We start from the raw sequence: 27125 nt of genomic DNA on the forward strand, positions 1-27125 counted from the left end.
CCTCGATTAATCATTTTCTAGAGAAATATTCGACGAGTGTTTACGTTTGGCGTAGCGTAGGCATTTCTCTTTGTACAAACGGCCAAACATTACGAATAATCCCAATTTAATTTAATAAGTTCTGAAATTTTACTGAAATTTATTAAAACTAATTTAGACGTACTTTATATTTACATATGTATATATCGTGTTTATTATTAATTAATCGTGTTTAAAAAACCTGAATTTATAGATATTAATAATCTAAATTCGCATACACCTCTATATATAATTTTAAACTCAAAGTTATTAATAATTTAGATTTCTAAATTTAATTATTCACATAATTCAAGTGTGAATTAATAACTTGTCATTTTCCCAGACAATTTGTGTGTTCTTGCATCTTTCCCGGGGTGGAAATTTAAAAATTTGATGTTCGGGATATTATTAAGAAGAGATTTCGAAGAAGGCGACGGTCTAGAATAGAATAAAAAAGGATCGAGTTGAGTGAGTTTGGTCGTTTGTGCACACTTGCGTATCCACCGTCGGCCTACAGACTTGAATCTCGTTATCAAGTAGAGTCGCTTATTATCAAGAGATATTGAAAAACGTCTATAAAGATTCGTAATACACGGTACATTAGAAATATATCCTCCAACAAACGACACCTCGCTTCGATAAACGTGCTGTCTTTGAGAAACTCGCGAACTCATCGTAATTAGCTTAGTGTAGCGACTTAATTAACTCCACCAAGGATGATTACTTTCAGTCATGCTTCCCTTGTGCTCTTTTCACCCTCCTTGCTTTAAGTACACAAACAAACTACCCTTTCGCAAGCTTCGGTGTTTTGTGCGCGTTTTTTTTTCTTTTTTCTTTTAAGTTACATACAGGATCTCCGAACGAAGAGTGTGCTTAAACTTGGAAGGATGTAGCAGTGATCTCCACATTAATCGCGGACCAAGTAAATTAACCCTTTCCCTACGGCGATTTTTAATCCAGCATGACGCTCCTGGTCTTTGATAAGGTAATTAATATTTTCACTTTGCAATTTAACGAAAGTGATATGTTAACATTTCTACGAGAAAAATATATTAAAATTATTTTCTCTGATGTAATCCAATGCATATTACATTATTTTCCTTGGAGTAATTTAATTTTGATTAATTTAATTTAATTTAATTTAAAGACTTGATTTACAGAATCCAATTTTAAATCAGAGATTGCATGGAATATTTTATTCTATTGTTATACAATAGAATAAAATACAAAACAATTAATTTACCTCAATCAAAAATTTCATTCAAAGGATTATGATTAAATTACTGCTGTAGATAAAAGGCTAATTTCAAAGGTTTGAGGAGACACTTTTTCGTAAGAATCGTGATATGTGGAATTTATTAGAAGCCGAAAGATGTTACTTGAAAATTCATTAAAAAAATCGCACGATACTTTAGCCCTTCAACCCTTTCGCGTCAATCAGTTAATTTATATTAAAATTACTGTAAATTTTAAAAATAACATTCAATTTTTTTTTCTACAATAATCGCTTCCATAAGATCAATCATTTTTGTAAAACTATATATTAGTTAATACGAAGCTGCAGCTGTAAGATAATAATTTGCAAAATCATATATAAAATGATTAATCGATACAAAGTATATCACACGTGTAATTTTACTTCAACGCGTGAAAAATCGTTCTTTATAGAATGTATTTAATTGGATGCACGAAAGAAGAGGAGCTAATTTTCCGGAGAAGATAAAAGAGCAATAGACCTTACGTGGATTTCGCGACTATCACCGTTTCAAGCTTAAACGCGGAAATACCCCGACGAGGGATGCGATCCCCCTTCTCTCGCACGAAGCCAACGCCCGAATGCAACGCAAGTAGCTAGTATTAGATAACGCTCGAGTTCGTCTAGTAGCACTTGAAACGATACTTAGAGCCCGAGATCGGCGACGAGGGGCCCCCTGTTCCCTTAACGACGTCAGAAGAAGCCAGCAACGCCTCGCAATGGTATGGTGATTCGTGTCGGGAGATTGACTGCGATTTTCCCGCTCTCTTCTCTTCCCTTCTTCTTCGGCGGAGACGCTGCAGCTCCCTAGCAGATGCAACCGCTCTCGCCCTCCGACTCGGAGCCGTTCTGCATCGGCGACTGATTCTGCAAGTCGACAGCTATTTTTTGTGTGTTAAGGCGTGCTGCGTTTTTCAACTTGCGTTTCTCATCAACTGGCAATTTCTTCCTCGACGCGTTTCTCCCAAAATTTACCAATTAAATCAAATATATATATATATATATACATATAAACATTCAAGAGAACTAACTCAGCAAATGCTAAATAACAGTTATATAATCGTTATATAATTATATTATAATTATAATATTATATTATAATTATAATATAATTATATTATAATTATTATAATTATAATATAATTATATTATATGTTACTTGGTGTTTGCTGGGAATTAAATGTACTCATGTACTCTAAATAATGTATCTTAAGTGTCATGTTTGTATCGTGCCAAAGGAAAATGTATTTCGAGAAATAAACTGTCGGAGAACTAATGCAATTTTTGCAATTTGGCAATATTATTGGTCAATAAATACATTATTGCATTTGATTGGTACTATTAAACTTAATTAATGCACGTTGATGAGGCGTTACAATGAGCTCTTACAAACCAGATAAAGAGTACATACAGTGTAATCCTTAATGATACTATAATAATGACAAATTTCCTTTCTAGTATCTATTAATCAAATCTCTAGATACTCTACTGATTATTCGATAATTCGATCGCTGTCAAATCGATATAATTAATTTTCCCTTTTGATTTTTAATTTAATTATTAATACCTCTCATCAGAGCACACAGATTTGATATTATTATAATATCGCGAGTTAATTTCTATCAAAGCTAAAAGATGCGACAATCGAGAAGTGTATAAAAGTTAAAAACGGGACGGAGAATATTTTCTAGCGCTACTTATTACGTGAATTTCTTTAGATATTGAATGACTTGTAAAAAAAGATACTGCGAGAATAAAACAATTAAATATATATTATAAAATTAATATAAAATTTCATTAGAATCTAATTAAAATTTATTCATACATCAAAAATTTCAATTTAATATTTAAAATTAATTTCTTGTTGATCAAAATATATTCTCAAATCAAATTTAATATAAATTAAATAAATAAATAAATATTTTCTTAGATTCTTAAAAAAAAAACACTTTTTATCAAAATTATTATTTTTTATCAAAATAATTTTATTAAAATTGATACTAAAAACTTGGTCTTGAAAGTTTATCTTATAAGCCTTGTTTAATTATGCTTAATAATCTTTTCGAGTATTTGAATTTAAAAAAAAAATTAATTAAATGAAAAATCAGAAAACCAAGCAAAAGCAAAAATTAATAAATTGAAATAAATTTTTAAAATTAAACTCTATTCTCTCTCTTAGGAGAGATAAATTAAAGAATACAAAGTAAATATGAGATGAACAAAGAGGACACGAGGAAAAATAAAAAAGTCATGGACGAAAAACCAATATAAGAAATAATAAGAAATAATAAAGTTTGATAAAATTTCTCTTTTATATTATTAAGATTAGGTTTCTTTTTACATAAAATAAAATATTACAATTAATGAAAAAATTATAGACAAAAAAGATAATAAGATCAATTAACCTCTTAAAAATAAAAAATCTTTTTTATATATACATCTTAAATTTTTTATTTAGAATTTTTATATGTAATTTCAAACAAAAGACTTTTAACTCGTTTTTTTTTTTAATATGTCAATCTAAAAAGAATATATAAATAATAAATCGTCGAAAGAATATTTAATTTAAGTTTTCGGATAAATATGTGAAACTGTACAAGATTGTCATTTATACTACGTACTCTTAAAATATTTGTAGAAAAGAGATATAGTTAGCTGCTAATTAATTATCCACAAATTTATAGAAAAATTTCTTTTAAATATCTTCCCTCTTTCCTTTCTTTCCTTTCTTTTCTTGTCTTTTATTAATTCGTTAACGGATTTAGTTTCATGAGAAAAATGTTAATACATTGAGTTTTAGTAATATCTTTTTCTAACATTAAATAGAGCGAAGATTTATTAAGATAAATTATTTAACTATCAGAACTTGATCTTTTGTTGAAAAATGTAATTTTATCATCTCGAGGGAGGACTGCATTTACGCAACATGTTTACTATATACTCTCCAAATTAATGCAAATGTCGCTAAATGCAAATTACAGCTGTCTTATTTTCTTTTATTGCAACCATGTTGGACAATTAATAATATCTCGTTCCTAGAAACGATGATATACAAGGATACGACAAATGCCATTTTCCTATCATTTGTTTAAATGTGAATTTGAGCAACTATCGATTTAATTGATATTTAATTACACGGTAAAAAAATACTGTACGATATTGAACAATCTATATTAACAAGCGAAATAAACTTAGATAAACTTTGAGACCTTAATCAGGGCATGTATTAAACCTCCTAGCTTTGATTTATACTTGATGAGAAAAATATTATAATAGAATTGAAAAAAAATAAAATAAAATGAAATTTTACGACTCACATAAAATTTTTTAATTTCCCCTTGTTTTATAAAATACGTAATAGATACAGCATTCCTCTTGTCCAAAAATATATGAAGCATCAAAAATATGAAGCATCAAACTAATAAGCTCTCAAATTAAATGCGCAATTCATTTTTCTTCAAGTATTATAATTAAATCATCTAAATTTTGGAAATTAAATATAATTTAATTTCCAAAATTTAGATGATTTAATTATAATGCTTACGTTGAAACAATTTTAATCATCGTAGCAATCAAATATAAAAAATTGCCTTCTAATTTACCTTTCAATTTAAAAATCGGCTAATATAGCTTCTTTTGCAATCTGTTAAAGATGCCCCATAATTCTGGCTAAGAGCTTAATCTGGTAATCGCTGATAGTCAAAGCCGTGAGGGTTAACAGTCCTTTCTACGATCCGCTAGCATACGAAAACATGTCATTGTGTAAAAGCAGTCTTAAGCTATTGTGTGTGAAACTATTTTTCTCGTTTTAATAAGAATCGTTGCTGCTTCAGTGCACGTAGCCTTCCACGAGTTTTCCGACTCTGCGAAAAAGCACAAAGGCCAAATACAATCCATACCCTAACGCCTAAAAGTCATTAACTTATAAGTTAACTTAGCTCCGTGTCTTGTCTACCAATCAGGGCATCGAACGGAAATAGAATATGTTTCTTCGAATTACCTCGAAGGAAAGTAAATTAATAAATTAATAATATTAAAATATGATTTATATATTATAATAAACTTATATGTGTTTCCTATAAGGAAATTTCTTAAATGGAATTTCTCGACTTTTTCGAAGAAATCATAATATTGTTGTGTAAATAATAATATATTAATATTATTACACATTGTTAATATCTGTAATATCTATAATTATAATATATATACATGTGATAATATTAATATATCTTCATATTTACTTATATATAATTGCTTGCTTAAAAAAAATCGAAAAATTAAACCTTTCTCAAGAATTTCCTTTGAAAATCAATTTATATTCTCTCGAAAGAGGTTCCCAAACCGTTCCAAAACAATCTGGAACGATTCGGGCCCTAGTCGAAACTTAACAAAGGCCCCTTTCGATTCAATTCGATACCCTGCTACCATACAGGCCGACGACGACTTAGCATGCACAACTGCTCTCCGAGGCTTTCAGTTCGATTGGAGTGTCCTTGAGCACTACCTCTTGCACTACGGATTAAAAAACGTATTAAGGAAAACATAAAAGTCTAATACAAACAAATGGAAGATCCGACAAATCGCCAAATAAATCCAGTTCAGAAATTAAAAGCGAGAAATTGAAATGAATGGCTAACGAGTCGTTTAAAAAAATGTGAGAAATTTAAGGATCAAGGAACGTTAGTTTTTTTTTTCGAGTTAAAGAAATTACGAAGGAACATAAAGATATATTTAATGTCTACCAAGAAATCAGAAGATATTAATAATGAAGAGATTAGAATACGAGTTAATAAAAAATAAATGTTTGATGCGTCTCTTTTCCCCCAAAAAAATATTAAATAAATATAAACATGTATAACGCGCGACAAAAACTTCATATCCAATGTCCTGAAAAGAAGTACTGATAATTATGATTAATTAATTAAAAAATAAAAACTTGCAACATATTAATAAGAAGCAACTCGTGTTACCTCGAATCATGAGTCGAAGTCATGAATGAAAAGGTACGATAGTAATAAAATGCAAGATATTTTCAAGGCAATAATGGATGAGATGGAACTTATGTACACGTGAAGTGAGAGAAGTCGCCGTAAACGTTCCTGCAAATGTGTCATGCAAATTGCGTGCATTAAGTATCTTACGCAAAGGATACTGTCTTCGGGTGGCTTGTTTTCGGTGGAGTCCATACCCGGCAGAGCCGCCGCTACTCTTCTAAATAGCTAGAATAATTGAAAAATAACGATAATTTTCCTCGCTCCTTCACATCATCGAGAACAATTTTCCCGTACATGAAGCATAAACAAAAAAGGAATAAAATCATTACCTGCTTCACGTTGTAGCCAGCCTTAGCACTAGTTTCGATAAACATCACATTTAATTCCTTCGCTTTCCGCTCGCCCTCCTCCGTCGAAACTTGCCTCTTATCACTCAAATCTGTTTTATTGCCCACTAGCATAATTATCACATCACTTCCTCTTTCAGTCCGCACATCGTCTATCCACTTGGATGTTTGATGAAACGAATTGGCGTCTGACAAACGTGCAATCTTAATTCTTTATCATTCATCTATCAGGTAGTAACTAACAGCGTTTGCCAGCAGCCATTTATGTCATTGTTATTACATATATTTCTAATTAGTATAAAATAAATAAATGTATGTTGAAATAAATTGTAAGAAAAATTGAAAAATTCTTTTAAATAAAAAGAATTAAAAATTAAAAAAAAGAATCCAGAAAGATTAAAAATTGAGAAAAGAAATTAAGAAAAAGAATCCAGTAAGATTTTCAGAGAGATGAAATTAAAAAATCAAAGCTTTGACTCAAAAAAATTTTATAAATAAAATTATATAAAATAAATCTTTTGAAATAAATAATAAATAAGAGATTAAAAACTGCATGTACTATATTCGAGAAAAGCATAGTCAAGCTCGAGACTGCTGGCAAACACAGTTTTCTAAGACACTAAATTTCTTATATACTTGATGCTTACTAGTAATATCATAAACAACGACAGCGACTGTGGAGTCTCTGATGTAACTAGGTATCAAAGAACGGAACCGTTCCTGTCCCGCTGTATCCCACAGCTGTAGTCTGACAGTTCTGTCCTCGAGATACATAGTTTTGCTTAGGAAGTCTATACCTATCGTAGCCTGCAACATATCGGTGTCACGATAAATATTAAAAATTATTCAATTAAAATACACATAAAATACGAACAAAAATGCAAATAAATCGAGTTCATTTTTGAAAATTAAAAGAAAAATTGTAAAATTCTATTTAGTGTCAAATATTTAAAATTAAGGATCATAACACAAATATTGATAAAATAATTCGCAAACAGGATACCATGTCAAGTATATGAATTTTCAAGAATATTAATTAATAATATAATATTTTAATTGATAATTAATTTTAGTTTTCCAATTAATAATCCAAATAACTAATATAATAATATATGATTAATTATTATATTGATCATATATTATAGAAATTGTTTATTAAAACATAATTAATAATCATATACATATTTCTATTTCTGTTCTCTTATATTTAATAATTACATACTAATATACTATAATCCGCAAAACGCAATGTAATTTATTGTAAAAATGCATAAATAATAGAAAAAATAAATTATTAGCGTCCTGCAAATTTCTTCGTCTCTTTCTATCCTTGTCGATCAGAAAAAGTCGATATCTCGATTCCCTACTGCCTCTCCTGCTAGCATTAGGTCTATTCGTTCTAACTGTACTTTCTTACATTTTCTGCATTTGAAATATTCATAGTTACGTACTCTCTTAAAAATGATATAAAAGGAAAACGAGCAAAATATTTAGAAAACGCAATTGATACAGAAACCCAAATTATCAACATAATAAATTACATTTGACAGTCATTTACATGAACGTATGCTTAAAATTAATTTGATATGCTGCATTCACAATAAGTTGGAAAGAAAAAAAAGCAGAATAAATCAAAATTAAGCATTTCTTAGGAGAGCAAATAATTAAAAGATTTGAATTGATAAATGATTATATTTATATAATTTTTACTATTATAACTTATATGATAAAAATCGAAGAAAAATTGAAAGCAAAAGAATACTCGCAATATTAATTGTGTAAAAAAATGCTTCCAAATAATAAATATTTAATAATAAATTTGATAATAAATTATAATAAATTCAATAGCACAGTATTCTTGGTTTTTCCTTCTTATTTAAAAAGAACTATATCTGAGAGATTCCTAGATAATATTGCATGACAGTTTATAGCCAAACATTATGGTCCTCATTTAATATAAAGTTTATCAGGATTGATAGCCGGTTTTATTATCAAAGTAACGCGAATAAATGACAAAACTTTAAACTTAATTATCAAAGAATTATCTCTCACATAAAAATTTATTTTTAGAAAAATTCAATATTATTGGAATAGAATTAAATTAAAATTCCAAAAAATTGGAATATAAATACAATTTTTTAAAAATTGATTAAAATTTAATTAAAAAAAATATAGATACGAAATAAAAATTTAACAAGTATTTGCATGAAAAATGGAACATATTGATGCATTTTCTCGTAAATTGAAAGCAAAATTTGTACATAAACAGAGTCTACAATTTTCCATATAAATTACATACAACATGCAATAAAAGAATTGAGGGAAATTATGCAGATTTAAAATACTTAACAAAATTTAAAAATTCAAAATTAAGGAGCCAATAAATAAATCGTTACATACCTGGTATGTGTTGTCAAAGCTGTCGTACATAAACCGTGTAATAAGTGACGTCTTCCCGACTGCAATAAAAAATTGCATGGCTCATTTATTCAATTGACATTTGCAATTTTAAATTCCCCTCAAACTTGCATCTCAAAATCCCACAGCTTTACGGCTTTATTTTAATTTTTCATTTCCAAGACTCTCGGGGGAAATTATCTTTCTATCATAAATTTGCATCTTTCTTGCATTACAACCCACCGATTAAATCTTTATTTTATTAACAAAATTAATACCTAAAATTCTTAGCTATAATAATAATAACGATAATAGCTGCCAGGAGAGCGTTCTCGAAAAGGAGTCTCGTCGAGAAGCGCTTTAATCCATACGGCAACATTGTAATATTGCCAGAATATTGCCACAATGTTACAACAATATTCTGTGCTGAAAAAATCCCCGAATTTAAATGCGCCTGTCGAGATGCGACCCAACGTGCATTTACTCGATGGAGCATTTAAGGATGTTTTGTATGTACAATCCCACCAAAAAGTAGCTGAAAATCAATATTGAATATATCCACTTTTGGTGTATTTTGAGAAATTAAGAAATTGTGAAATTAAGAAATATTAAATTTAGAAATTAAGAAATTGTGTGGAATATTTATTACAATTTGATCTTAGCAACAGTGCAGAGATGTATTTATTGCGTTTTTACTGAAATATTCCGAATTTTGTTAATCGAAATGATTAATTTTTGGCAGAAAATTTCGCCTTGTGACAGATACATGGCTAACTTGATTGAATTATATTTAATATCTTTTTAAACAGTTAGTACTTGTATAATATTATTTGACAAAATATTTCCTCTGTATCTAAACTTTTGCAAATTTTCAACAAATTCTGAATATTATTTCCATGTGTTTTTGTCATTTGAATTGACATGGTTAAACGTTTCCTATAAGAACACAAGTTAATTCAAAGTGCAAATTAAAATCCTTGTAAACGCTTTGAAGTGAATCGATTGTACTGAAGATTCTAAACATATGTAAGAACATTCTGTACAATTTTCAATATGTGAAATTCTCAATATTTTGAAAATAGGTACAAAACATCCTTAAATGTATCTAAAAACAATCGTATGGTAGGATAATAAATATTTAACCACGTTAATAAAAATAAAAAGATAATGCTTGAAAAAATCTTGAAAAAAATAATTTTTTTCAAAATTATATTAATATGGTTAAATAAAGGTTTTTTTTTATCTAATGTCCTATGAAACATTGTTGACATTTTGAATAATTTTCATGTGTAAAGTTTGAAAATCAAACGTTTCCCATAAGAACACAAGTTAATTCGGTGCAAATTAAAATCCTTGTAACTTGTGAACGCTTTAGTGAATCGATTGAAAAATTGTACCGAAGATTCTAAACATATGTAAAGACATTCTGTACAATTTTCATGAAATTCTCAATATTTTGAAAATAGGTGTAAAACGTCCTTAAATATATCCAACGATAAATAAACAATCTTGGTTGACAATATTTGATAATAAATATTTAACCACGTTAATAAAAATAAAAAAATAATGCTTGAAAAAATCTTGAAAAAAATAATTTTTTTCAAAATTTCATTAATATGATTAAATAAAGGTTTTTTTAATCTAATATCCTACGAAACATGTTTATGAAACATTGTTTGACATTTTGAATAATTTTGTATAAAATTGTATCCTTATAACTTGTGAACGCTTTAATGAAAATCGATTGAAAAATGTACTGAAGATTCTAAACATACGGTTGAAGGACATTCCGTACAATTTTCATGAAATTCTCAACATTTTCAAAATAGGTGCAAAACATCCTTAAAACGCTGAACGCGCGAGGTAAGCGAGATAAGGGTGAATTTAAAAGACGGCGACGCGTTATCGGCGGCGATGGAGAATATTGATCTATAACCTAGAAGGGCCATCGGGCGAAGGGTAGTCACCCCTCGATCGGGCCTGCTGGAACCGGGTCTCGCGTCCCACTTGGGGGGAGATCGATCCGTCTTCGGGGGAACAGCGCGAACACGCGAACAAACACACACTTGTCAGCGGCACCGATACTGGCACCGACACTCACCGCTCTGCTCGCCGAGAAAGACGAGCTTGAACTTCCGCAAGGGGTTGCCGAAATCGCCCGAGGACGACATGTTTCTCGTCTCTCTCACGTCTCTCGCTTCAAGCGGGTACTCTGACAGGCCTCAAGTGGCTTCCGGTAACGACGCAGGCAACGATAACGCGCTCAATGGCCGATTTGCCGAGTCATTTAAGCGATCAGCTGCGCCGGCCGATTCAACAGTCTTCTGGCTCTAGCTCTCTCTCTCGGGGTTCCACTCGGGCCCGACAGCTTGACAGCTCGCGACGCTAGCTTCGATGCCACTCCTTGCGGCCACGTTTAACCGGGAAGTGACGTAGCGACGACTGGAAAGCGAAGTGGAAAAAGCGGCGCCACCCATTTCCGAGAAGGGAAAGTGAGTTTGGTGGAACGAAAGTGTGGGTTTCCATGTGAGCCGAGTTCCTCTGGACGGACCAATTGAGAATCGTTTCCGAAGCCATAGACGTAATAATGTATAGATTTCGTGGTTGAAAAAAGTTACACGAATTTTAGAACGAGACAACATGCCTTATTATTCAAATATTATATTAAATATTATATAAGTTATTGAAATATATTACCCGATATTATATATTAATTATATTAATATTATATATATATATATATATATATATAATACAATATATATTATTTAATAAAAAATATTATATTAATATATATTGATTATATTAATAATATTATTAATTTATATTAATTATATTAATATTATATTATATTATATATTATATTATAATAATATATATTAATTATATTAATATTATTATTATATTAATATTATTATATGTTATCATTACATATTTAATATTATTATGTATTAATCACACATCATCCATCACTACCATCGTCACCGCCATTACTACGTAATTTAGTATAGTTTTTACCACAAAGATTCATCATTGAAAATAAATTATAACACAACAAATATTCTAGTTTATTTTTAAACATTAAATATTATAAATATTAATTTATTTAATATATACGTACAAGCGTTTTTTTTTATAGCACTCGTGTTATCGGTATTTCGTGCCCATTAGTACGGAAAGAGAGAGGACTGAGAGGTGTCATGGCCCGCTTTTAGGTGATCCCTGAAAGTGATACGCCCTCTGTTAATCTAAAAAACGTGGACATGAACTACAAAGCCAATGTCCACGAAAGTTCTCAGAGGGTAACATATAATGTGCACAATTTCTGGTTCTGTTCCGTGCTATGTGCACAAAATGGCGATAGCATCAGTGCTGTATAGCAAAGTGCTTACGTATATCAAATAAATTTTAATATAAATGAGAAATGATGAATTTGAATGTATATATGTATATATATATATATATATATATATATATATATAGAGAGAGAGAGAGAGAGAGAGAGAGAGAAATAATAAAATTTATTTATCATAGAAATATATTTAATATACATAAACACCTTACAGAATTCGTGTTACGGATATTTCGTGCACATAGCACGGAATATATATATATATAGTGTACGCGGGAGTTATGTGAGCAAGCGAGAAGATAATAAGAGGGAGCGAAATGACAGTAAGAGCGAGCGAGATAGGAATAGAACGAGCAAAGACTGGAAAATCGAGTCTTTCTTGCAGCCTGGCATACTATTTCTCTCTCGCTCGCTCCTATTACTCTCGCTTGCTTCTATTATTATCTCCCTCGCTCCCATTACTATCTCGCTCGCTTCTGTTATTATTTCATCTGTTATTATTTCTTACGTACTCATATACTGTCATGTTCATCTCGTTATCAAGTCTGCCGCTGGCAAGCGACCGATGACAAACTAATGAAAATTTTGCGATTAAAATAACATCAAACACAGTATCATCAATCGGATAAATGTAGTTAAATATATATAATTAAACTTTTTATTATTATATCAGACTAATTAAAAATTATCCGATTTACGTCGTGTTTGATATCATTTTAATCACAAAAATCTCAATAATTCATTAAAATTACTTTCATATCGATAAAATAAAAAATAAAAGTTTCTGTTTTTATTTTATAATCTCGTAAATTGCGAATGGATAGAGAAAGTGAAGAAACCGATTGTAAGAGACTTCGGAATTCTTTGATGATAGGTCATCTCGCTCGCTCTCGACTCGCTGTCGCTCTCGCACTTGATAGATCTCGCACTTGATTATCTCGTAAAGATAAGCGGACTCGGCTTCCTCGCAAATGTAAACATCTTATAAAATAAACTCTTATTTTTTATTTTATCCATTTGAAAGTAATTTTAATGAATTATTGAGATTCTTGCGATTAAAATGATATGAAACACGATGTAAATCGGATAATTTTTAATTGGTCTGATAATAAAAATTTTGATTATATATTTAACTATATTTATCCGATTGATATCGTGTTTGATGTTATTTTAATCGCAAAATTTTAATAAAAATTTTAATAAAAATTTTTATAAACTTTATAAACTTTAAAATATAATTAAAAAATCGCGTTATCACCACATTTAATAGAGAATTGAATGATTTTATCAAGATTTTTCTAATAATCGATGTAATAATAGAATTTAATAAGATTTATCTAGTGTAAACAATTGCGATTAAAACAGTCATTAATAAAGTTATCGATCGTTTTTTTAATTATAGAAAAAAATATTTATATTATTAGTGCATTTTACGCGGATTATTAAAGACAATGTTCAAAGACGTGGGAAGATAGACAAAGCTTCCATGTATAAGTCAACGATTAAAATACAAGATAATATTAAATTATAAGATAAATCGCGATTTAAAATTCCCGAGAAAACGCGACGAATAAATAAATCGATAATCAATTCCATTATCTATTAAAAAAGGCATGTTAAATCGATTCTCGTCCACTATTAAAAAAGGCATGTTAAATCAATTCTCGCATATATTGTTGCCGCTTTTCCGCGATGCTGATTGATTGTCTCGATTCTCTCTCATTATGAATATATATTCAGAGTATAAATCGGCTGTCGATTTATGTCGAATCGCAGGTAAACGTTTATATTAATAGGTTAATAGTGTGTTAGAAAAATATTTTTATTGTTGTATAATTATGCTATGCTATTATTATGCGATTAATAAGTTGCTATGTGAAAAAACAGAAAAAGTAGATTTTATAAGAAGTACACTTTAGAAGAAGAAATTATCTTACAATTAGTAGGAGCGATATGTCGAATCAAAAAGAATTTGAAAGAATGTATGAAGAAGTAGATAAATTATCTGAATTTGAACAATTATTAGATGGAAATGGAAGTTCTGTTTTCTATTCGAATGATTCGACCGTGTAAGTACTTGAATTTTATATAATTTTTTAAAATTAAAATTTAAAATATAAATTCTTATAACTTTTACATTATCGAATTGTTAATGATTCTTGTTAAAAGTTCGCGAGAGACGCGCAAGAGAAAAGTTGGGAAAGTTTTGATACAATCTCGAGTCGGCATTTCTCTATTTCTACATATCGCCATTTCTTCATTTTTCCACATCTGCATATCTGTATACTCATGTAAACATCGAAAGCATCCTTTCCTATATAAGTATGTCTATAAAAATTATCAAGTCAGCTATCGCGTAGATTGAAATATATATGATTGTTATATTATGATTGTTTCTCAAAACAGTTCAATTTAAAATAAAAATATAACTTCATTGCAGTCTCGAATTGACATTTCTCTATATCTGCATTTTTCCATTTCTCCATATCTCCATATCTGTATACTCATGTAAACATGATCGCATACATATTCTTTTATATATTTTCAACAAAATTATCAAGTCATTTATCGCATAAATCTTAATATATTATGATTGTTTCTCAAAACAGTTCAATTTAAAGTAATAATATAACTTCAATGCAGTCTCGAGTTGACATATCTCCACTTCTGCACATCTCCACATCTCCATTTCGCCATATCTCCATTTCTCCACATCTCCATTTCTCCAAATCTTTTCTCCATTTCTCCACATCTTGATATATTTATACTCATGTAAACATGGTCGCATGCATCTTTTCCTATATATTTTCATAAAAATTATCAAGTCATCTATCGCGTAGATCGAAATATATTATGATTGTTTCTCAAAACAGTACAATTTAAAGTAAAAATATAACTTCAAAATGCAGTCTCGAATTGGCATTTCCTTTTATTTGATAATTAGTGTAGTAACTGCAGTATAATTTTCAGCATATATATATGGAATACGCTGGAGCTCGGTAAATTCACGAGCACGGAATAAAAATGCGCATTCATGCGATCTTCGTTGTCGATGATCTCACTTAAAACTCTGTTATAAATATTATTAGCTCATCCACGTGTCGGTATGTTTATTATCATTGAGTCAACTGCGCATATCCTTGGTTGAGTCCATATTTACGCCCTGATGTGTTTTTTAATGAATTATTTCTTAAAGTTTTTAATCTACAATTATATAATGCTTATTTATAAATATAATTATTTTATACTTATTTTAAATCTATGTCTTGCATTTAATGAATGTTAATTAGTATATTTTGCAATCGTTATTTTGCATTGATAATGAACAAAAAATCTTGTTTTTTAATTGCATCATTCAGTATTAAATGACTTTTGTCATAAAATTTTTTGTACACTTTTAATATGCAAGGTAACGATTACGAAGTACACTAATCAATTCAATAGAGTACGTAGTTAATCGCGTGGGATAATTAGTGTAATAACTGCAGTATAATTTTCAGCATATACAGGGTGGGCCATTTTAAGTGATCCACTCAAATATTTCGAAAAATAATGAAAAATCAAAAAAATGTTTCAGATAAAAGTTGTATGGCTTGAAGGGGGCCATCAGATAGTGGCAATGATTTGACCTTGGAGAGTCATTTGAAGATGACGTAAAGGTAACCTTCAATTTTTTAAATGGAACTCCCTATTTTTTATTACATATTCGTGTAGCTTATCTCGAAGCTTTCCAAAACACTATAATAAAGTATTTCTTCATTGAGTACTTTTCGAGTTATGAGGCTTGAAATCATTTCTTAATTTTGTATAAACCGTAAAATATCTAGTAAAATATTCATTTTTCGATTATTTTGCTTTAATACTTTTATGTACAAAATAATGAGAGAAATCAATTGGTGTAAAAAAAACACATAGTTGTTTCAAAGAAAAAATATGTAATTGTTAATTGCAAATTACATATTTTTCTTACAAATAACTATGTGTTTTCTTTACACCAATTGATTCCTCTCATTATTTTGTACATAAAAGTATTAAAGCAAGATAATCGAAAAATGAATATTTTACTAGATATTTTACGGTTTATACAAAATTAAGAAATGATTTCAAGCCTCATAACTCGAAAAGTACTCAATGAAGAAATACTTTATTATAGTGTTTTGGAAAGCTCTCGAGATAAGCTACACGAATATGTAATAAAAAATAGGGAGTTTCATTTAAGAAATTGAAGGTTACCTTTACGTCATCTTCAAATGACTCTCCAAGATCAAATCATTGCCACTATCTGATGGCCCCCTTCAAGCCATATAACTTTTATCTGAAACATTTTTTTGATTTTTCATTATTTTCCGAAATATTTGAGTGGATCACTTAAAATGGCCCACCCTGTATATATGGAATACGCTGGAGCTCGGTAAATTCACGAGCACGAAATAAAAATGCGCATTCATGCGATCTTCGTTGTCGATGATCTCACTTAAAACTCTGTTATAAATATTATTAGCTCATCCACGTGTCGGTATGTTTATTATCATTGAGTCAACTGCGCATATCCTTGGTTGAGTCCATATTTACGCCCTGATGTGTTTTTTAATGAATTATTTCTTAAAGTTTTTAATCTACAATTATATAATGCTTATTTATAAATATAATGCTTATTTTAAATCTATGTCTTGCATTTAATGAATGTTAATTAGTATATTTTGTAATCGTTATCTTGCATTGATAATGAACAAAAAATCTTGTTTTTTAATTGCATTATTCAGTATTAAATGACTTTTGTCATAAAATTTTTTGTACACTTTTAATATGCAAGGTAACGATTACGAAGTACACTAATCAATTCAATAGAGTACGTAGTTAATCGCGTGGGATAATTAGTGTAATAACTACAGTATAATTTTCATCGGGGGGGGGGGGGGGGGAATACGCTGGAGCTAGGTAAATTTACGAGCACGGAGTACGCGCGATCTATTCTCGTAAAATAAAATAACAAACACAGATAGAATAAAGTAAAAGTCATAGGATTACTCGTAATCCCGATCGAAGGAAAAATCAAATATGTGAAACATCATCAACAGAAATCCAATATCATTCTCGGCTATGTTTTTTACCGTTATTTTAAAACAAAACCAATATCAATTTTTGAATTATTTTTTGCCGACGTGCGAATATACTGATAAAAAAGATTTTAATCCGATGATTAAACTTGCTGACAGATTTTGAAATTTTTAATCGAAAAATTGGCGCATGTTTACTTTGTCACTTGCATTCAATTTCCATTGATGGATTAAAATATAAATATCAGACTTTTTGTTATTTCTTTTCGAACACATTTTTATTTGTATACAACATATTAGGTTTTCATTATAATTTGAATACTGCAATAATATGGTAATTAATCTTGAAATGTAGAAAAAGAACAAAAGAAGTATCTAACCATCAGTTTAATTTATATATAAATCAAACGATAAAGTATTTTCAAAATCTCTACTTATAAATATTTCTAAGTTTAATTTTTATATTGTCCTATATTATATCTTCTTATATACTTTTCGTTTAAATAAGAATAGTTATATCAAATAATTTTTATTTTTATTCCATGACACGTTTCACACACACACACATTTACACACACATACACATATTTTTTCTCTGTTTTATTATTTTTATTTGCTTTAATTTAATTAATTTATTTTAAACATTAATACATGAATGTGTATGAATAATGGTGTATTTTAATCATGTTAATGTTTGTTCGTTTATTAATGAGACTATACATGCGTGCATTAATTTATCTATTCGAATAATTCGCTAACTTTATGATATTTTTGTTTTCTTTGTAAACTATCATTACGCTACGTACAAATTTTAATAGGGAATGTGACGCTTAAATTGCATGCATATATTTGTGATGCACATAATATTTATTGCACAAAAAATTTCATTGATATAAGTTCATTAAGCTAAAAATAGATTGAAATTAAAATTGAAACTTCTCTCTCCCTCTCTCTCTCTTTCTTTCTCTCTTTCTCTTTTTCTCGCTATTTATTTATTCAATAAAAAAAAAAATTTAATTGTGTATATACATAGAAATGTCTTAATATATAAATTTAAATATAGAATATATATGGACAATACACATTTGCTCTAGTGCATAAAGTTATATTAAATCATTCTTGTTGTTGAATGTCTTATTGCTGAGGTATTATAATTTTTCTTGTTATTCTTGCTATACAAAATATCAAGCTTTTAACTTAAAACTTAATCAACTTTAGCAGGTCATGTAATAAAGGTTATGTAATAAATATGAATAAAACAACATTTATTTTATTATAAATTTGTTGATTTATTCAAATTTATTTTGTTTAAAAAGTAATGTTTAAACATTAGTAACTTAATATAACCAAATCAATATAATAAATATAATTTTATTTATACTAAACTAAATCTGTGCGATGCTAATGATAATATAATTTTGTTATGTATTATAATTATGAGAATCACAATTTTAATTTATACATCAACATTTAATTTATACAATATTATTCGATCTTCTTGATTTTCACGTTTTGCGAATTTTGATACATTATCTTATGTTAATTATATAATTATATAATTAATAATTCGATAGCGGATCATAATCATATTGTTATATTTCGTTGCTTCAAAAATTTTCTAATTTATGTTACTATTATTTTTTTTAAATTGTTAAATTGTTCTTCTATTTTATTTTCTTTTTTTTATTGAATAAACTTGTTATATTATTTTATACTAGTATTTTTTTATACTAAGTCCGCGCAATTCGTATGTCGACCTTTTGTGAACGTTAGATTTTGTCGTAATGGTCGAATTTTTGGATTTTCGAGCCTCGTGTAAATTCTTTATAATATTTTCCGTAGACCCACTACCGTTAGACAAGCTAGTCGGCCTGTGACTAATAAAGCAAGCGTTTGTCGCGTTATTTTGGCGTTTAGCGAATTGATACGTGACAGACCGAATCTGGCGCCCAATTTCGAGATCTCGATACGGCCTTCGCTTCGCCGCGGCTCGCATAGTACACCCTCGATCTTTGTTCCTCCGAGAGGCGAATATTCTTTTTTGTTATTTGTGTTTTTGACGACGTTTGAACACTGGAGGATTGTAAAAATATTACGCCGCAAACTTTTGCATGAAAATTATGAGTTGCGATGTAATATGGTGATTTGAAAATAATGTAACAATATACATTTCGCGTGAAGTTGTATAACAATACAAACACTATAAATATCATATTGCAAAGCGAATTTGTGTGATTTCCTATATGTTTTACTGCGTAGTAAAATACATTTTCTTTTTTTGTCTGTCGTGATCACAAATTTTGCAATATATGATCATAATTTCAGCTATGAATGAATCAAAGTCTGAGATCCAATCCTTCTACAAAAACAAGACCATCTTCATTACTGGTGCTACTGGTTTTATGGGCAAGGTCCTCATAGAAAAGTTGCTATACAGCTGTTCAGATCTCAATAAAATCTATATCTTAATGCGAGACAAGAAGGATCATAGTTGCGACAATCGACTTGAAGATATGTTCAAATTACCTGTAAGATATTGTGTGACTCATATTATCATATTATCCTTAATGACAAAATAATGTTGCTATATATTTTGGGTAATTATTTACTTTAGGGGAGCAATCTCTGATGACCTTGAGCTTGACATATATGTCAAGGTCACTGTCCTGAGTAACATTCAAAAGATTTGAGCCGTCGCTCGTTGTTTATTAAAAAGTATTAAAAAGAAAAAAACACATTAACAAATGAACTTCACAATTTTAATGCTTTTTATCTCTGAAAATATTGATTTGAGAAAAAAATTTTGTGCGTACACATACATTTGTGATATATTTTAATTGCATTAAATTATATTAAATTCTATATAAATTTAAATTTATATAAATTTAATTGTATTAAATGTATTTAAAATAATTATTTTTTCATATAACAGCTAAAATAGTAAGTTTATGAAAAAAATGCATATAATCTTTTTTAAAGATATTAAGTTTTAAATATAAATAGATTTAATATTAATTAAGGTTATTCAACTAAAATGTTTATAAACAATGAATAGTAATATATGCACGAGATTAACAAATAGAACTGATATTTTTATGCAGTTGTTTCAAAGAATACGAACTGAGCAGCCTCAAGTTTTGAAGAAAGAGATACCGTTTAATGGTGACATATGTTCGGACAACTTGGGCCTTACTGATGAAGAACGTGAGCAACTAATAAATGAAGTAAACATAATATTTCATTGCGCCGCGTGTCTTCGAATGAATGCAAAATTGAAAAATGCCGTCGAAATGAACATGGTGAGATATTAGCTTCCATAAAGAAATTTAAATCTAATCAACTTAAGTCAATTATCAATCTAGTCGATTTGAACAATTGAATTTATATTTTCTATAACATGTTATTAGTTGTTTGCATTAGTTGTTGGATGTAAAATACTTGATTAGTATAATTATTTTTAAACTTTGTTTGCTCGATACGCGATAGATTTTTATATAAAAATGTAGATAAAGATATTTATTTTTAGAAAGACTTATATGTGTGTATGCGTGTTAAAGCAATATAAAAATTAGTCAAAGGACCCCGCACGAGCTTTATGGAAAAGTGGTTTTAGTGAAATTGTCTAGAAGTTGGATATGTTTTAGTTTATGATCTCCTGATCAAAAATTCTAATGGGCACGATCTTTAAACATTATTTTTCGTTACAGACATTCAAAACGGACAATTAGATTCGCTAAAGATGTATTCGACAATACATGTGGAATTGTGTTGATATATTCGCGTATATATGAGTTTTGTGTGTTTACTCGTATGTATATACAGAGCGTCCCGTTTTAATTGCACACCCTAATTAACAATGTAGAAAGTGATCGAATTCCACTTTGTTTTTTTAAATCTAAAAACTCCTCATTTTTTATCGTATTTATTATAGCACATCTCGAAAGCTTTCCAAAACACATTAAAATAAAGTATTTCTTTGTTAAGTACTTTTCGAATTATTTTTTCATCCGACCACTTTCTGCGATGTTAATCGAGATACAATTAAAACGGCACATTCTGTATATGCATATACACCCGCATAGACTGTATGTATATATGCGCGAATATATCAACATATTTCCACATGTAATGTCGAAGAGCATCTCCAGCGTAAATTCAATTGTCCGTTTTGAATGTCTGTAACGAAAAATTTATCCATTTTTAAAGATCGTGCCCACTAGGACTTTTGATCAAGAAGTCATAAATTAAAACATATCCAACTTTCAGACAATTTCACTGAAATCACTTTTCTATAAGATTTGAGCGGAATCCTTTATAAATAATGAGACATAGTATATTTTTAGACTTAATTTTGCATATTATAATATTCTTAATGATTTATAAGACATAAGACTTTGACTTACTTTTCAAGAATGGTACAAAAAGGATACTAAACTTGGGAAAAGTAATGAAGCATTTACAAGCTTTTATACATCTAAGCACAGTCTTCTGTCACACTGATCAAAAGGAAATAGGCGAGCGTATATATGACACCTCTAATGACCCTGAGGATATCATGAGACTCGTTCAATGTTTAGATGAAGATACTATCGATCTTATTACGCCAAAGTAATTAAAAATTGGTTTTAATAATTAACGACATCTTAAAATCGATTTTAATAATTAACAACATTCAATATAAGCGTGACTTGTGCAAATATATTTTATTTAGTTTTAATTTAATAATATATTCTATAATTATAATTTTTCTTAACTATTTATAATATTTGAAATTTTAAATATTTAAATATTTAAAAATTATTGTAATAATTATATAAATTAATAAAATAAATTAACTATATATTGATAAAGGAATATTAAAAAACAGTATTAGTAATATGTAAATATAATGCTTATAACTAATGTTTATAATGTTTAATTAAATGACTAAATTAATTTAATTAAATTATGTTCTCTCTCTTAATTGTGCATAGAAAAATATATAAGATTTTATCGTGTTTATCTTTGCAATTCTTTTAGATTAATACATCCGCACCCAAATACTTATACATATTCGAAACATCTGGCTGAAAAGTTGGTAGCCAATGAATTTCCTGAACTGCCTTGTTGCATTGCTAGACCATCAATCGGTAATTATCAGTGTATCTTATTAATTATAAAAAATTTTAAAATATAATATCCCGGAGAATGTGTATAGACAAAGAAAAATATTAAAATTAATGAATCTCGTTGCAGTGTTCCCTTCTTACAAGGAACCATTACCAGGATGGGTCGACAATTTAAATGGACCTGTAGGATTATTTGTTGGTGTAGGCAAGGGTATTATAAAATCAATAATTTGCAACGACAATCTTTATATCGAAATTATACCAGTTGATCTTGCAATTAACGATTTAATAATAATTGCATACAAAATAGCCACTAGCCTGAGAAAGTAAGTTTTCACTTTGCTCAAACTTTTCTTCTGCAATAGTAAAATATATTACAATTTAAATTAAAGTGACATTTAATCATCTAATATTATGCTCGTAATATAAACAAATCTTTTTGTCATTAGTGCTCCTTAAAACATTTTTGATATCAAAATTATGTAATGTTTTAAATTGTTATAAAGTATCCTGAATTAAAGTATCGTAAACTGTTAAAGTATCTCATCTTTTTTTAAATTTTAAACTTCTCTTAAATTTATTGTCATGATTTATTAAAAATAAATTTATTACAATTTTTAAATTATTTAATAATATGCAATAGAAAGAAATGTTCAGAAGCTTTTCATATATTCTTTAATTGAATAACATTCTTTAACTATTTTATATTTGCACAATTGTCTTTCATTTATAAATAAAGAAAGAAATATTAATTTTTTTCTGTTTGATTTATCATTTTTAGTTCGAAAAGTATACTCGTAGTCAATATGACATCGCAAATCGATACAATACGTATCACATGGAGCGAGGTATGGAAGAAAAATAAACAACTTCTTTACGAATATCCTTTCGAGGGACAAATTTGGTATCCAAATGGTACCTTACTACATAGCAATATATTTGTGCATAATATTATCGTCTTATTCTTCCAAATCATACCCGCATACTTCATCGACTTTCTGATGCTGATATTTGGACAAAAAAGATTGTAAGTTTCCTGTTTAAATATTTTTAGACATTATATATGTTTTATCCATTTTTATCTGTTGACATTTTTGCTTTATTACATATGTAATTACACAATATTATGTAAACGTATAAATTTCCATAATTATCTTTTTTCGTTATTTTTACAGTATGGTCAGAATCCAGAAACGAATTTTAGACAATGTCGCAATATTGCGTTATTTCATCACACGGCAATGGATACTTTATAATAAAAATATAATTACTTTGTGCAACGATATAACACCATTAGATAAACAAATATTTCCAACTATGGTTTATAATGTCGATGAAATGGAATACTTTAAGCATGCAATCCTTGGTATGCGGCAATACTGTATGAAAGAAGATCTATCTACTTTGCCGAAAGCCCGTCGACGTCAAAAAATGTGAGTATTCTTTATCTAAATTTATTAAATTTCGCGATATTTTCGTACAATCAAATAATATCATTGCTATACTAGGAATTGTTAAAATTTGGCGCTTCTCAGACTTTGCATTCACAGGATTACTGCGTGTTGACGCTGTGGATTGATAACTTTTTTCGTGTTCTGTTACCTAACTATATATTGTATAACCTCAACTCACTCATTGCTTACTGCATCGCAAACTTACTTTGTATTTTTATTAATAAATAATAAAAACTATGAGGAATAAAATCTGCTAAGTATTTTATAGAGATCTTCAAAACATGTACAAACAATAAGATAAATGTTTTAATAAGCAAAAGAGAGAAGTGGATATATAACATTTGATTATAAAATTTGCGGAATCTTTGTGTATTAACCCATTTGCATCATAAACGTATGTAAACGCGCATGCCTTCTTCTCTTTATCTCGTTTATTTCTCTTAACTCCTTTTCCCTCTTCAACTGTCCTCCCTTTCATGTATCTCTGGCCTTATCATTTTTATTTCTTCCCTTATCTCTTCCTTCTGCTCCTTCATTTCCTTCTTCATCTCCCGCATTTCCTTCAACAATTCTCTAAACGTAATCTTGACTCCCTCCTTCTTTACCGGCGATCTTTCTGTCAAATTACTTTTCTTGAAGATTATTTCCTCCTTCCTTCTTCTCTCTTTTCTCTCCTCTCTTTCCCTCTTCACAAATTCTTCCATACTTCTCATGCTACTAATACTTGCACTCCTCTCTTTATCTGATATCTCTTTTCCCTTGCATGGCCATCCCGGCTCCTCTTACTCTTCTTATCTTTTTCATCTTCCTCCATTCCTTTGTCTCTATCCTCTCTCGCTGCCACTTTACTTCTACTATCTAATCTATGTCGCCTGTCGCTGCTCCGTCACTGCGTTCGCCTATCTACACACTGCTAGTCTACGCCCAATCGACTTCACACAGCACTCTCTCCTATCTTTCTTCCTGTATCCTCTACATCTTCCCTTGCCTTTTTCACCTTCACACGCTTCTTCGTCTCCATTTCTTCTCCTCCAAACCTTCTCTTTCTTTCAACTAATACTGTCCAACCCATTTTTTCATCGCTTGAATAAACTCTCTCTCGCTACATGTGACACCAGCTATACCGGCGGAAATGAAAGTCCCAAAATATTTTTTATATTTAAAATATATTTTTGTTAAAAATTTTTATGTTATCATATTCTATGAAGCTTATTTATTTCAGGATATACATTCTTCATATCACGATGATATTTTTATTTCACTTTGGTGTATTATATTTTATTTACAACAATGTTGAAACGGTAAGATTTTTCTTGGACTACGTTACTGAAAAAATAAAATCGATACCGTTTATAGGCAGATTCATACAGCATGTTTAAAAGTTTATTTGAAAAGCAAACGTTGTACTGCATTTTTGTTTATTGCACTATACGTAATTTGTGGAACGTGAAGATGAGAAGACGAGAAACTATAGTCTCTTGATCGTTCATTGCCCGACTTATCTTTCTCTGTCTTATGTATTTATATTTTTAAACTACTTACACTTATGCGCAAGGGATATGAATCGATTTGGGATATGAATTATACAGTGAAAGCAAAATATACTATCTATCTACTAATAATCTACTAATTATTATCAGAATTACTATTAGAAATCTTCTTCCGATTAATATATACTATTAATATTAGCTGTAATATGAAGACAAAAATTAGATTCTACATCGCGGACACTTATAAAAAGAAAAAAAAGTAAACCTTACTAAAACATTTTTAATTCCTCAATAAAAATATAAATATAACATAAATGTTTCTAAGATACTTAAAATAAAAATACAAGTTTTTATGAAATATATGTGTTATTCTTTTGATAAATGTATTATTATGTTATCCGAGGGAGAAATATATGTATTTATGGGAATAAAAGATATATATATATATATATATATATATATATATATATATCTTTTATATATATAAACTTATGATACATAAAATATGTGGTGTAAAAGCTTTATTGTGTTTCAAAACACTAATTCTTTGTTATGACAAAGCTCCATTAAAATCTAATACATATGATTTATCACATTTTATTTAAAACCTATAAATAAAAACGTACATTACAGATAAATTTATCATTTATTTTTCATTATACATTCCTCCCCATATATACTTATAGAGGATCAATAATTGAGGAGTGTTTCAAATCTTTATGTACCAGGAATTAGATTAGAGTCCCATTAAAGTGGATTTTTTTATCATAAAATATTTCGAAATCTCACAAGAGAGATGGCTAAGATATGTTCGTATTGAACATGACGCAATAAATGAATCTTTGCATCTTCTATATTAAGAATTTCTAAGGATAAATGTATTTTTTTATCGTTCAAGGACTCGAATTAATTTCGCGTTCATTGCGTTGCTTAATAAAAGTTTATCGCATTACTATTATTAAGAAAAGATCTTCCTTTTTTATAATAACAGTTCTGCCTTTTCGGCTCTAACACTGCTATTAATAAGAGTTCTCTATTAATAAATAATCCATAAAAATGTTTTTATTATTTAAGAATAATGGTTGAAATATTTTATCATTATGTATCTTCTTAGCCCAAGTAGCAAGCACATGTCATTTGCAAGCACATCTCTTTTATACAACACATCCTTTGAGAAAGATTTGGATTTTTCGAGAAATTTACGTGTTTCCGCTTGATTGTTTTCTTTTGTGTCTTTTTTTTGTGATTTGAACCTTTTTTTTAAGGAGGTTTGAGCGTTTGATTTGGGTTCGCGAAAGGTCAACTATCGTGGCCGCCCATGATTAGGCGCCAGTGACTTCGCGCGAAGGGTAATAGACGCGCGACGACGCGGAAATTCTCACGTTTGACTCGCTCGAGTGGAATCTATCCGTGACGTCACACGCGCGAATTTTGACGGTTCCCGTCTATTAATTATGATAATAATTGCGAACACTAGTGCATATTTATTTCATGATAATTTAATAACAATTTTTAATTTAATAATAACTTTCGTGTTGTTATCTGCATATTTATTTATTTTATATTGTTATAGTCCGAAAGACTATAACTTTATTTTATTTTACCGTTAATAAATTTTATATAATTAAAATGCGATGGAATGTTCGCAAACCG

General features: G+C 29.0%; 2 protein-coding genes across 4 annotated transcripts; one reads left to right on the forward strand and one right to left on the reverse strand.

Annotated features, from left to right (window-relative positions):
- Window positions 1-1618: 1618 nt before the first annotated feature.
- On the reverse strand, window positions 1619-11460 carry LOC105255136 (ras-related protein Rab6). Of its 3 annotated transcripts, none has more exons than XM_025412791.1 (6): window positions 10948-11098; window positions 9015-9073; window positions 7262-7421; window positions 6597-6802; window positions 6426-6492; window positions 1619-2154 (listed from the first exon to the last, which is right to left on the reverse strand). In XM_025412791.1, the coding sequence occupies exons 1-6, from the start codon at window positions 10958-10960 to the stop codon at window positions 2081-2083; spliced, it is 579 nt and encodes a 192-aa protein (XP_025268576.1). In that variant the 5' UTR covers window positions 10961-11098; the 3' UTR covers window positions 1619-2080. The 3 variants fall into 3 exon arrangements, with proteins under 3 accessions (XP_025268576.1, XP_011262570.1, XP_011262577.1); XM_011264268.3 differs by lacking the exon at window positions 10948-11098 and adding an exon at window positions 11113-11460 and having other exon boundaries at window positions 1631-2154; XM_011264275.3 differs by lacking the exons at window positions 1619-2154; window positions 10948-11098 and adding exons at window positions 5506-5785; window positions 11113-11458.
- Window positions 11461-19709: 8249 nt separating this feature from the next.
- Window positions 19710-25724, forward strand: LOC112639314 (putative fatty acyl-CoA reductase CG5065). The gene is made up of 8 exons (XM_025412792.1): window positions 19710-19948; window positions 20522-20719; window positions 21832-22028; window positions 22440-22549; window positions 22656-22854; window positions 23310-23555; window positions 23704-23961; window positions 25205-25724. Exons 1-8 carry the CDS (start codon window positions 19730-19732, stop codon window positions 25359-25361), a joined length of 1584 nt encoding a protein of 527 aa, XP_025268577.1. The 5' UTR covers window positions 19710-19729; the 3' UTR covers window positions 25362-25724.
- The last annotated feature ends 1401 nt before the right edge of the window (window positions 25725-27125 follow it).

This window comes from Camponotus floridanus, unplaced genomic scaffold (assembly GCF_003227725.1).
Source record: "Camponotus floridanus strain SB8 unplaced genomic scaffold, Cflo_v7.5 scaffold57, whole genome shotgun sequence".
In the NCBI taxonomy this organism is placed as follows: domain Eukaryota; kingdom Metazoa; phylum Arthropoda; class Insecta; order Hymenoptera; family Formicidae; genus Camponotus; species Camponotus floridanus.